The sequence below is a fragment of the Micrasema longulum genome, unplaced genomic scaffold (assembly GCF_059751315.1).
Source record: "Micrasema longulum isolate JH-2025_06_02 unplaced genomic scaffold, ASM5975131v1 h1tg000639l, whole genome shotgun sequence".
NCBI classification, from domain to species: domain Eukaryota; kingdom Metazoa; phylum Arthropoda; class Insecta; order Trichoptera; family Brachycentridae; genus Micrasema; species Micrasema longulum.
Window position 1 is genome coordinate 1007834 of NW_028277835.1, and position 12895 is coordinate 1020728.

At 33.2% G+C, this 12895-nt stretch overlaps 1 protein-coding gene across 1 annotated transcript; it reads right to left on the reverse strand.

Moving 5' to 3' along the window:
- Positions 1-5489: 5489 nt before the first annotated feature.
- On the reverse strand, positions 5490-11714 carry LOC148279951 (organic cation transporter protein-like). The gene is made up of 4 exons (XM_088229163.1): positions 11412-11714; positions 9195-9555; positions 8247-8651; positions 5490-8120 (listed from the first exon to the last, which is right to left on the reverse strand). The coding sequence occupies exons 1-4, from the start codon at positions 11419-11421 to the stop codon at positions 7406-7408; spliced, it is 1491 nt and encodes a 496-aa protein (XP_088085289.1). The 5' UTR covers positions 11422-11714; the 3' UTR covers positions 5490-7405.
- Positions 11715-12895: the final 1181 nt, after the last annotated feature.

Sequence of the window (12895 nt, forward strand, 5' to 3'; positions counted from 1 at the left end):
TATACATGTTTACCAAGTCGACGCCATATACACCGACTTCAGTAAAGCCTTTGACAAGGTTTGCCACTCTGACTTGTTGCTGAAACTTGATCGACTGGGAATACGTGATGAACTCTTGAAATGGTTCATTAGTTTTTTTTATATAATAGATAAATAGCGTTTAAAATAAATTCCCATATCTCCTTAAGTTTTTTTTAGCAACAATCAGTGTACCCCAAGGATTGCACTTAGGACCTATTTTATTTTTAATCTATATAAATGATATTGTTGAAATTTTTAGCGACGTAAAATATTTACTTTTTGCTGATGACCTCAAACTTTATTGAGTTGTAAATAATACTGATGATTGCAATACCTTACAGATGAATCTCAACAAAATTCACGAGAGATGCAATAAAAATAATCTGTTTCTCAACATAGATAAATGCCAGGTTTTTCCTTTTCTAAAAGTAAGAAACCCTTAATTTTTAACTATTTGTTGAACCGTAAAACAATTGAAAGAGTTGATTTCATTAGGGATCTTGGCGTAATTTTTTACGATAAACTTACATTTATCAAACACATTGACAGGATCCCAAATGAGGCGCTAAGTATGTTGGAATTTATTTGCAGGGTTACTAGCAATTAAAAAAATATAACACTAATCAAGTCACTTTATTGCTCCCTGGTTAGAAGTCGTTTAGATTATATTTATCTAGTCTGGTCGCCCCAGTCGCATATTCTGATTCACCTGAGCGCGTCCAGAAGAAATTTCTAAAATATATTAATTTTAAACTACATATTCCAGCTGCTTTGTATAATTATAATCAATTGATATCATAAGTTCTGCCCAACATGGCTTCATGTCGTCAAAATCGTCTCTCTCTAACTTAATTTTATATGAAGACTATATTTCTAAACGTTTTTATTGCAGAAGCAAGTTGATTCTGTATATACAGATTTCAGTAAGGCATTTGATAAGGTGGATCATAAGATTCTCATACAAAAATTATCAATGTTTGGTGTAAGTAGTCCAATGCTGTGTTGGTTTAAAAATTATTTGACTGAGAGAAACCCTTACAGTGAAAATTTGTGGTATTTTGTCAAATCCTTTTCTTGCTACTAGCGGGGTTCCACAGGGATCGCATCTGGGCCCATTATTGATTTTAATATTTATAAATGATATAGTTGGCATATTTGAAGGAGTCGAAGTATTATTGTTTGCAGATGACATGAAGATTTTTAGGACTATTAACAATGTTGATGATTGTGCTATATTGCAAAACAATTTAGATAAGTTATCTGTATGGTGTTCTATTAACAACCTTCAGTTGCATATAAAAAAATGCCATATCATGAGATTTTTCAGGATAAAAAATCCTTTATTTTATTTGACTACTCAATCGGTAACACTGCATTGGATTCAGTTACTGAAATGCGGGATTTGGGTGTGATTTTTGATCAGAAATTGTCTTTTATCAGTCACATTATTTATTATATACATACGGCCTAAGCCAATTACAACAGTTACATGAAGAAACCTAAATGCAAGAAACTGAACGAAAAGAACATAAAACTATTTAGCGAAGACAAACAAGGTCAAAACAGTAATAGTATACAATATATTAAAAAAAACGAAAGACAAAAAACTTTGAGCTAAACCATACCAATCCAACTTCATCCCACACTGTTTAGTCGCGAAGAGATCTACGAAAAGCCGGAAGATCTATCCCAAAAATTTCCAAGTCGTGTGATGAATTGACTAATCTACACATTCTGGACATTGGGGCATAAAAACCAAAGTTGCTCTTAGAAGATTTTATAAATAGCAGATTTTGACTTCTGGTGACACGGTTGGGAACATGAAAAGAAATTGATTGCAACAGAGATGGGACATCACTTAAAGCATTAAGTATTTTGAAAATGCATATAAGGTCCATCACAGTTCTACGTCTCTCCAATGAAGACAGATTAAGAGATTGCTCTATTTCAAAATAAGAATAATTACCCCTTTGTAATCCGAGCAATCATGCCACTTTTCTTAGAAAACGGTGTTGGACAGACTCGATATGGTCAATATGAGTCCTGTAGAATGGAGACCGAATAAGAGAAGCGTATTTTAGATGGGGTCGAACTAGTGAGCAATAAAGAGTTTTGATGGTATTAATATTTTTGAAGTCCGCCGTCACTCTATTGATAAAACCGAGAAGTTTGAGAGATTTGTTTACAATATTATCAATGTGTTCACGATAGGAGAGTTTACTATCTAAAGTAATGCCAAGATCCTTTATTGACGAAACCATTGAAAGGGAAGTATTTTTTAGTTTGTAGTTGCATTATATAGGTTTTTTTCGTCGCGAGAAAGATATTATTTTACATTTGTCAATGTTAAGTTAAAGACAACTGATGTCGCACCATTCATTAAAACAATTAATATCATGTTGAAAAAGAAGACAATCATTGGGAGATTCAATCAGTTTAAGTACCTTGTTGTCATCAGCAAAAAGCCAGAATTTTGTATTTCGAAAAACATTGATAATATCATTTATATTTATTTCGAAAAACATTGATAGTATCATATATTAATGATATTAGTAGTAGATTTTTGAAGAAGCTTGGGTTTATTTTGCGCATCACTAAGGACTTTAAAAATATGAACACTTTAAAAATTTTATACAGCTTCTTGGTGAGAAGCATCTTGGAGTATAATTCTACAATATGGAGCCCTTATTGGAGCCCTTATTGGAGCACCAAAATACCATAGAAAGAGTTCAGAATAAGCTTTTGAGATATGTTAATTTTAAATTAGGAATACGTAATGAATTTCGTAACTATGATTATTTATTAAATATATTAAATTTGATTAAATTAGGGGACAGGAGAACTATAATTGATTTATTAGTTCTATTTAAAATCGTTAATTCAGTATTGGACAGCCCTGAAATTTTGGCCCTCATTGGTTTTAAAGTACCAGTTAGAGTGACTAGGCTAGTTCAACTTAATTACTGCAACAATCATATCTCAATATATTCTAGCAATTCAGTATTAAATCGTCTACATGCGCTGGGTAATAAACATTCGGATTTAGGTGACATATTTTTATTGAAATTCCCAGCTTATAAACAATTACTTGTAAAACATTTTAGTGTGGAATCAATATTTTAATTATGTTCTTTCTAAGTAAGCATTGAAAAAGTTGTTACTGTATATACTCCACTGTAAATACTTATGTATGTATGTAATGTAAAAGGTACTTGTACCGTTATTATTGAAAGAAAAAAAAACCACCACTGCCACAGAACGCCAGTTGCTCTCGGAGCTCGGCTAAGGGCTGTATGTTTGCCCGCTTTGTGAGCGTTGGCAAATGTATTTTTCATGTTTTTAGCTATTATATTTTATATATTATCACTTTTGACTTCAAATATATGTAGTCGATTGAAGCAATTGCCTATGAATGATCCATTTCTAGATTTTTAATCCCTCATTTTTGTATGTGTATTGTTTTAGCACAGCGCGCGAGGAATTGAATGTTTTATAATCTCTAAAGTAGGTATAAATCATAAAAAAGTAATAATCAAAAACTTTCTAATAATTATTTAAGTAAATTCCTTGCGATGGCGCCGATTCATGGTTACAACGAAGGGAAGAGAGGATATCAAGTGTCTCTTTTGCTCCAACCTTAGCCCAGCTAGTACTGGTCGATTATCTAGTGCTGGCGCGTTCACAAAACCACAAACGTATTTAAAATCTACAGGATGTTGATTTAAAAAAGTTTATTTAAATTTTAACCAAATGTGATATTTAAAAAATCTCTGTTGGATATGAGGGTTGTGTATTTGAAAAAAAAAACAAGGGGTGTAGAAAATATATTAATTTATTTTTACACGAATAAATTTTTTATTTAATATTTTGTGTTAATCATTTTCGACGAACTAAATAATAAAAAGGCCTTTTTTGTTGCCGGTATTTTCGGCAGAATTTTGTTTTGGGAGATACACGTTGGCCACGCACGGTGTTGAGGATAATCATTGTCCCGCGGAGATAGCCTGCCCGTTTATCTCGATGGTGATGCCTCGGAACAATGTTTTGTCCTACAAATTGCTGTTTACACGTGCAAAATAGTCCATAGGTATTGTTATAAACAAATCTTATGAGTTCAGAAAGAATTTGTCTAAATGGGTTCAATTAACTCAACTGCACAATGCCTTTGAGTGATGACATTGCGTGAGGTCACCAGAGTGAGACGCAATTGGTAAATGGAGTATACCCGTGTAGTTACAACACGGATGTCACAGTTTAATTCAAAACCATCCTGTTTACAATAATTGGACAGTTCAACTACGAGTTTTTCCAAGATTCTGAATAACAAACTATTCCGGCTATATAAAAATGTTGAATATTTTTATGTGTTTCATAATCATCGTCAAACCCTTATCCGCACATGTGGTGGTATTTTGAATCTTCTCTATCCCTTAGAGAGTGTTAATTTGAGGACTTTTTTTTGCATGCACCTAAACTTTGCTTCATTTATGACCACACTGATGAGTAAACGTCAAACGAATATAAACACAAGAAACTGTATGAAATTTTTCATTTAGACCATTATTGCGACCTTAAGCATTACCCAAAACACTTAATTATGTTAAATTGATCCAACCGTTTTTTTAAATATTTATTTATTATTTTTGCACCACAGCAGGCCAAGAGGCCCAATTGCAGTGGTGAATTACATTACAGAACACCCGGCTTGAAAAAAATCACATTTAATTTTTGTGTTCTCACCGGGAATCTAACCCAGAACCTTCCGTACGCTAGTTAAGCGTATTAACCACTACGCCACGGAGACCCCATTCGTTTTTTTCATTTTTTAAATAGTTTTATAAGTCATTTGACGTTTAATCATCGGTGTGGCCATTTTATTCATTCAAGTTCAAATGTGAAACGAACTCCCTCTCTAAACACAAGTATCTACTTTATTAGAGAGGTAGAAACGTTATATATAAGATGTTCTGTATATTTACCTATTTTGTATTTCAAAAATGTATTTTGTAAAAAAAAAATTATTCAATAAAAAAAAAGAAAAAAAAAGTGTCATATAAAAAAAATTCCCTAAATTAACCACTCTCTAGGGGGTAGAGAAGATTCAAAATATCACCCCTGGGCTGGAATTATGAACGTATTCATAGCGCTTATTTACATACTAAAAACGCAATATACCGCGATATAAATGCGTTCATAATACCAGCTCTGATTGCGCATAGAGGACTGCGTTGGTAAAATAGAAGCGTATTCTAATAATATGTTACATGCAGGTTAAACTAGACCAGGGACAATGAAATGTTGCAGTGTAAAGCTGTTTCAGAAAAAAATCACCCAGGACCAATAACTTCTAAAAGTTTCTTCACTCGATTTCCTTTTTCAAGATATGTTCTTGAGAGTAGCCATTGAGTTAAAAACGCTCGTTCAGGGTTCTAGCTCTATTTCACACTCATGACAAAAAAAACCCCATGTGCCATTATGGATTATGGTAGTATTTATTTATTTTACAGAAGCATACATCCAATAATGATAAATTACATACTAAAGATAAGGTTGAAAGACAGACCAGCGATGTATCAAAATAAAAGTCAGACATGAAATTATGGTACATATTAAAATATATATGTAAAAGGGTGTGTTTGTATGCATTTGTGAGAGTAAATTTTCAGGTATGCGAAAGCGTGTGCATCATTAAAAAGCAAGTGGGAGTGTATCGCAGATAGAATGAGTTTTAATTTATTTTTATATGAAAAAAATTAGGGGCATGCTAAATATATCAATAAATGAAAAAATAAAAATAATTTGAACAAGAACAATCGAGGAAAGAGTGTTGTGCATAGTTAGTGCACCAGACTGGCAGATGGAATAAATATTTATTTATTGTCACGCGAAAGGGGAATTCATTTTGGAGAGTAGGTTTGAAGAGTCTACTTTGTTATTTAATCATTTATATAACTGCATTAATCAAGATACATTCCGCCTATTTTTAAAGGTAAAAAAATCGATTTGTTTGGCAGATTGGCTGAAGGCTGAAAGTGTTTTATTGTTTTTATAATCTAGGTATTTAAAAAATATTCGTTGAACATTTTCAATCCTTTCAATGTATGTTATTTACATTTTTTTTCGCACCACAACAGACCAGGAGCCCTAATTACAGTGGTGAATTACATCACAGAGCACCCAGGCTTGAAAAAAATCACATTTTTTAAATTTTTGTGTTCTCATTGGGAATCGAACCCGGAACCTTCCGTGCGTGAGTCAAGCGTCTTGACCACTACACCACGGAGGCCGCCATGTGTATTGTGGCCTCCATTATGTATTGTGGGCTCCAAACAACTGATGCAAATTCCAAGTTACTGCGTACAAAAGTGTTGTATGGATTTTTAATTTAAGTTCTTTGAATGGTTTGAAAATTCTTAAAATGAAGCCCAGCATTAGGTAAGCTTTTTCAACGATAGAATTTAGAGACCCAAACTCTATGCACCTTATGTTTTTCGTTCATCGCGCCCGCCCCACGCCGCAAAACGCTCGCCACTATGGCCATAGACTTTATGGTTCATATTATGCTAGTTCAGGAACAACGATATAATGATGCGCAAATCCACTTTCTTGAAACGTTTTATATTATTTGAATCTTTTTAAAAATCGATCTCGGGACCTCTTGCAAGGTAGGCAATAATTGCTAATACCAATGCATGACAAGTTGAAATTATTTTCGTCACAATATGTTTTTAATTTTAAGCATATTTTCAGTAGTCTAATAATTAGTTTGCTAAGAGATGACCTCATGTGTATCAACTGTATATCTTATCATGGTCAGTTCGTGGCCATCTGGCCTTCTATGGCTTTCTAGTTCCTTTATAAAAATAATGTCAAAGTATTATTTTAAAGCGGTTAAATTGCATCAAATAATAATAAAATAAAAATAAGAAAAACTAAGAGAAATAAAATGGAATTTGGTAAGAGTTTTTGGAGAGAGATACAATAAAAGGGACCTTTTCTGAAATAAAAACATAATAATTGTAACGTACACGTGGTATTTGAATTCGGTGCACGTTTCAAAGATATAAATTTATATTAATAAAATGTATAATTAAAGAAAACGGTATCAAAATAAATATGTAATACAAAAGTACGAAAATAAATAAACATACAAAAAGAAATCGGACATGAAATGTATAAACCCTAATCGCCACACCGATCACGTGTGTAATTCAATGTTGTCAAACTGACGAATATTGGAATAAAATAACTAAGTAACTTAAAAGTAACAAGAACATACATTAAATCATAATACGAACAACAAAACAACCGCAAAATCCTCTCCACAGCCTATTAAATTATTATTAGGAACATCTGAATACGTAAATATCTATACAGTGTAAGTTTACGTAGCGAAACTTGTCTTACGTTTGTCGGTTTTACCAAATGCTTCTCCATCCGATATTGATGTCGGCAAATCACAACCTTTGGTTTCTGGCAGAAACAGACAAAGAATAGTCGCTATAACTGGAGTCGTGCCAAATATAACGGGAGGTAACCAGGTCGCTGTGGTATTTAGGGATACTACAAATGGTGCTATCATAGAACCTATTCTTGCCATCATAGAAGCCGTTCCAAGAGCGGCATTCCGTACCACAGTTGGAAAAAGTTCGGATGTGTACAGGTAAACTATAACAAAAGCAATAAACATTCCTACATTACCTACGCAGGCTAATACCACTTTATATATTGCACCCTCTTGAGGAATTATGGCGATACTGATCAAGCAGATCGATGTGATAATGTTCATAGAACATAAAGCGGGTTTTCTCGCCAGCAGTTTAATAGCTATATAAGCAACAAATGTACCGATAAGGTTAAGGCCAGCAGAAATAGCAACGTTGACGAAAATGTTGCCATCGAGTTGCCCTATATACTGCGATAGACCGAAAAAGCCAAAACTGCAAACAATCCAGTTCACAGACATAAAAACAATATTCTTCCTTAAGTTTGTTGTTCTAAATAGGTCGATGATATTGCCCTTCTTTTCTACTGTCTTTGGTTTGTTATCTTGGTATTTTTTAATAATATGCTCGATTTCTTCTGTTGGTAGATTGTTTCTGAAATATAAAACAAAGGCATTCGTCAGCTAATATTGTGTGATGATTATTTTTGGAGCAGTCAGATTATCTAACGAAAAGAGAATGTATTCAGATTACTCTTGATCAACATCATAAATTACTTACACTCGTGCTGCTTTTTTTATAACTTCTATCGCTCTTTCAGTTTTATTAGTAGCAAGTAACCATCTCGGACTCTCCGGGAGAAACCAAAAGCTAATCAGCATCAGAGTCGGTGCGACCGATAATGCTAACTGGACGTGTTGCCAACTTCGTAAACAGTACCCGATAGCAGGCAAAAGCAGATATCCAATATTGAAAGGTAATTGAATTAGACAAGAAACCAGTTCTCTGTATTTCTTTCCTGTGAATTCAATTAAAAGAACGAATGAGATAATCATCGTTCCTCCTATAGAAGCTCCAATACAAAATCTTAGAGCAACAAATACCCAATAGTTTGTAGCAAAACTTGCTGCGATTCCAGCAATAATCTCCATAGTTGCTGGTACTATTATAACTCTTCGACCAAATCTGAAACAAAGAAAAACATAATAAATCAATTAAAAGGGTCAAAAAACCACTTTGTTTGTACAGTACTAAACACGCAGCTGTATAAATGATAGTTTCTCTTTTGTTACTCAAAGAAAAAAAATAGTTTCCATTTGTGTAGGGACATTTAGATTTAGATCCTGTTAACCTTCTCTAAATTTTGCTTTCTCAGACTCCCCTATAGCAGGACTTTTGATGGTTATATTTTAATTTTCTGTTTGAATATTTATATTTTTTAGTGTAATCAGAAAAAAATATGAGTATGTAACATAAGAACCAATTACAAATTCGATATATATTTGATACATATGTTATATAAGCTCCACATGTTAGATGTAATATTTAGTAAACACTGTGAAAATAAAATAGGATAGAATTCATCAGTTAATTGATAAGGATATAGCTTTGAAACCGGTGGGTAGAACTGGTTTTTGTTTAAAACGAAGTTGTTTTTTTTATTTATTTTATTAAACTACCTGTACTTTAAGTTGTTTCTTATTCTATTAAAAACTTAAGTGATTTTACCTGTCTGACATTGGACCGAAGCACAAACTCCCCAGCAACATCCCAAGCATAAATAACGTTTGATTGAGGCTCACCAGCCACTCTCTTTCGCAGATAAGATTCCAAGACATGATTATAGTATCTTGGAACAGGCTCTTATCGTACAGGGGATTTTTGCACGGACACGTATTGAGATCCGTTCCATTCAGCACATCATCCATACAGAAATAGTCCGTTGGTGGAGCGAGAAAAACTATTCCTAGGGGGTGGAAAGATGTGGTAATCTTGCAGGGAAATAACAAAAAAAGAATAAATATCTGGTATTTCCCCATAGGACCCATACAAGTTTGTACCTCATCATCTATGAGCTCTTTGTTTTTTTCTGAAACAAAAAAAAACAACATTTTTGTTGATATTGTAAAGAATGTGATTTATTTGAGTGTTCAGTATTTTGGAAGAGCGTATTAAACTCAAGTACGAAAAATATTTTCAAGAGAGAAGTCAAGGACTGGATTTTCCTTAGTGGGAAGGATTTGAGTGGTAAACTCCTTGATGATTTTCCGAATGTTTGAGTTTACTGTTTACCATATTGATGTGCCATATATTTGTTTATTGTTATTATTATTATTGTTTTGTTTTTCTGATCCTGTTTAATATTTGTGATGATAAACTCATGTGTCTGTGTCAACTAATTGCTCGTCCCAACTCAACACGGGACTTTTACTCCCATGGAGTTGCGACTCCTATCTCAAATAATGTGTAATAAACTATCTATGGCGGCCTCCGTGCTGTAGTGGTCAAGACGCTTGACTCACGCACGGAAGGTTCCGGGTTCGATTCCCGGTGAGAACACAAAAATTACAAATGTGATTTTTCTCAAGCCTGGGTGCTCTGTGATGTAATTCACCACTGTAATTAGGCCTGGCCTGTTGTGGTGCAAAAAATAAATAAATGTTTCAATAAATAAACAAACACTGGATTATCAGGTACACATTTATTTTACTGTTGTTATTTTTATCAAAAACAATATTTTGGGTACGTACAAATGTTTGTTGACAGTTGGAGTTTTATCAACATTGATTTCAATTTTTATTTACTTTTGTAAACTCGTAGGCATGTACGTTACAAAACGTTACGTCATAATTTTTTTATACAATAAACAAAGTCAATAAAGTTATATACCGTAATTTGATTCAGTAATTTGATTCAGTCGGACCCTTCGCACACCTAAAAGTCCGATAAACTCGAATATGTTCTTCAGAGATATCTCACAGGAACAACTGGGAATTAAAAATATTTTTTAATACCAGTAATAAATTATAATTTATTTTTATATGAAATGACTAGACTTCTATATTCCCTTTTCTAAAATATTATCAACCTTTGTTGATATTAATTCATTGTTATTATTATTATTCAATGGCCATATTGAAATTGTATACTATTATTTGGTTTTAAAAAATTAATTTTGGCTCCCACATGACCGTAATTTGACGTCACATAAGTTTAAATCTAGGTACCTACATACACTACATATAAATATTATGTAATTGGAAACATTTGTTAGTTTTTAAACAACTTTTAATACCGTCGTAAAATGAATGTAATTTAGTGTAACAATAAACTCAACTTAACTTTACATCAACGTCGTCTAATGTAAACAGCAGTAATACCATAAAAAGTATTACCTATTTTTTATTACGTTATGAGCTATAACTGTTTGGATGTTGTAGAAAATTTTAATTTTACCATACAGATTACAGAGGAAACAAGCTGTCATAGATACAATAATATGTATTTATTTATTCATTCAAAATTACACTCGTTTACCAATTCATGAATTTATTAAGGCTTTTTAGGCTGTGTCAATAAAAAATACATGGTAAATAATTAACAATAAAAAATTGACGGTAAAATTAATTAAATTATAATGACATGTGATGCAATAGAATAAGAATCCAGAAAAACAACGTATAAATAATAAAATTCCAAAGAAGACAACGTAAAAAAATAATCAGATATAAAACTTAAAATTGAATTATACAAATTTAGTTACAAACATATTCAAATATACAAAATAATAGTAGCAATGAAATCAATAATATTGTTATAACAAACATGAAATCTATACATTCAATCAGTTTTGAGCCACTGCAAGATTCAGGGCACATTCAAAAGACTAATTGTTTTGAAAATGAAATCAAAATACATTACAAATTTAATATATTCTTTAAATACCTTCATTCATTGCTTATTTTAAAACTTAATCACTTCATAAAACAACACAGCGATATGATGATTAATACAATAAAAAAATACTTCCACAGGTAATGCGCTGTTGCAATTTAAAGTAACACTTGGCAATTTAGTTGAATTGTATCAACTAAAAACTACCGTCTCTGATGTACATATGTTTAGATCCATACAATCGTGTTTATTCATAAATGTATTAGTCAACAATACTATCTTTAAAATCCTCAGACACATCGCTGGCATATTTGCATAGTATTAAGCTAGTTTAATCTTAAGCGGTAGACAATAATTTAAAAAAAGCCTTATTAAAGTAAGTGATTAAATGACAATAAGTCCATTTGATAACACAAGAAGGTCGTAAAACACCTGTAAGCACTTTTGTCTACGGTGTCCGATTCTGAGATCCGAATTGATGGTTCTGAGTAGCTTCTTTTGTCCATACATCCGTCATTTTCTAAAAAAAGCGTGTAATATAAAACATTTCTCTGATCGTCCGCTGCCTTATTTTTTTTTCTTAAATAAAACGTGTATTTTCTTGTAAAAACAAATTTAAAGGCGACTATGCAATTAGAAAAAGTAATCTAAAATTATGACTATACTATCTCGCATGACAAAAACAAACTTCAAGCCGAGGTTGTGGCTGGGTTTGTATTGTGGCAACACTAAAGCCGTGAGGTTAACAGGTCCGAACACGTAGCCCGATGCAACGTCAGCTCGGACAAGATATCAAACGCCGTGCATCGAGGGAACACATTATATTTTATCTTGGCATTTCGTGTCACCCAGCCACCAGCTCTTCGCCAGTGTTCGCTATTGCAAATTCCTTCTGTACAAAATAAAAGGATGTAACTTGTGTGTAACTGCTTAATAAATAACTTCAATTGTAATCCACCTTTCTCATTTAACCTCAAATTAACTCACTCGCACACGTCCTATGTTATCTTTATTTAAACGCAGCCCTTTAGGAGTTCCCCAAGGATCGATTGTCTACTCTTAAACGTTTCATCATCATTTCATGTTCGCTCCCAAGTTGGAGCATATGATGTCCAAAAAGATCCTCCTAAGCATCTCTGTCAGCTGCCAGCTCCTGTGCATCTTCTCAAGTCAGGTTCGCGTCCCGTAGTTCTGACACGAACTGCCGACAAACAGTCAGCAATTTGTAAAGTAGGTAAGCATTATTAAGGCTCTCAGGGCGGGTATTCCGAACGCGTTTACAGCGCGCTATAATGCGTATTTAGTACGTAAAAACGCGCTATACCGCGCTATAATTTCGATTGGAATACCAGCCCAGGAGGCATACGCAGCACATAGCCAAGCCAACTGCATCGCCTCCGCTTGATGACAGTTGTCACCGGAGTTGGCTGCGTCCGTTCTCTTATTAATTCATTCCTTACAAAGTCAAACAACCGCACACCCAAGATTCTTCTGAGACGCTCAAAACTCAGAATTATGCTGTTTTCGGCCCTAGT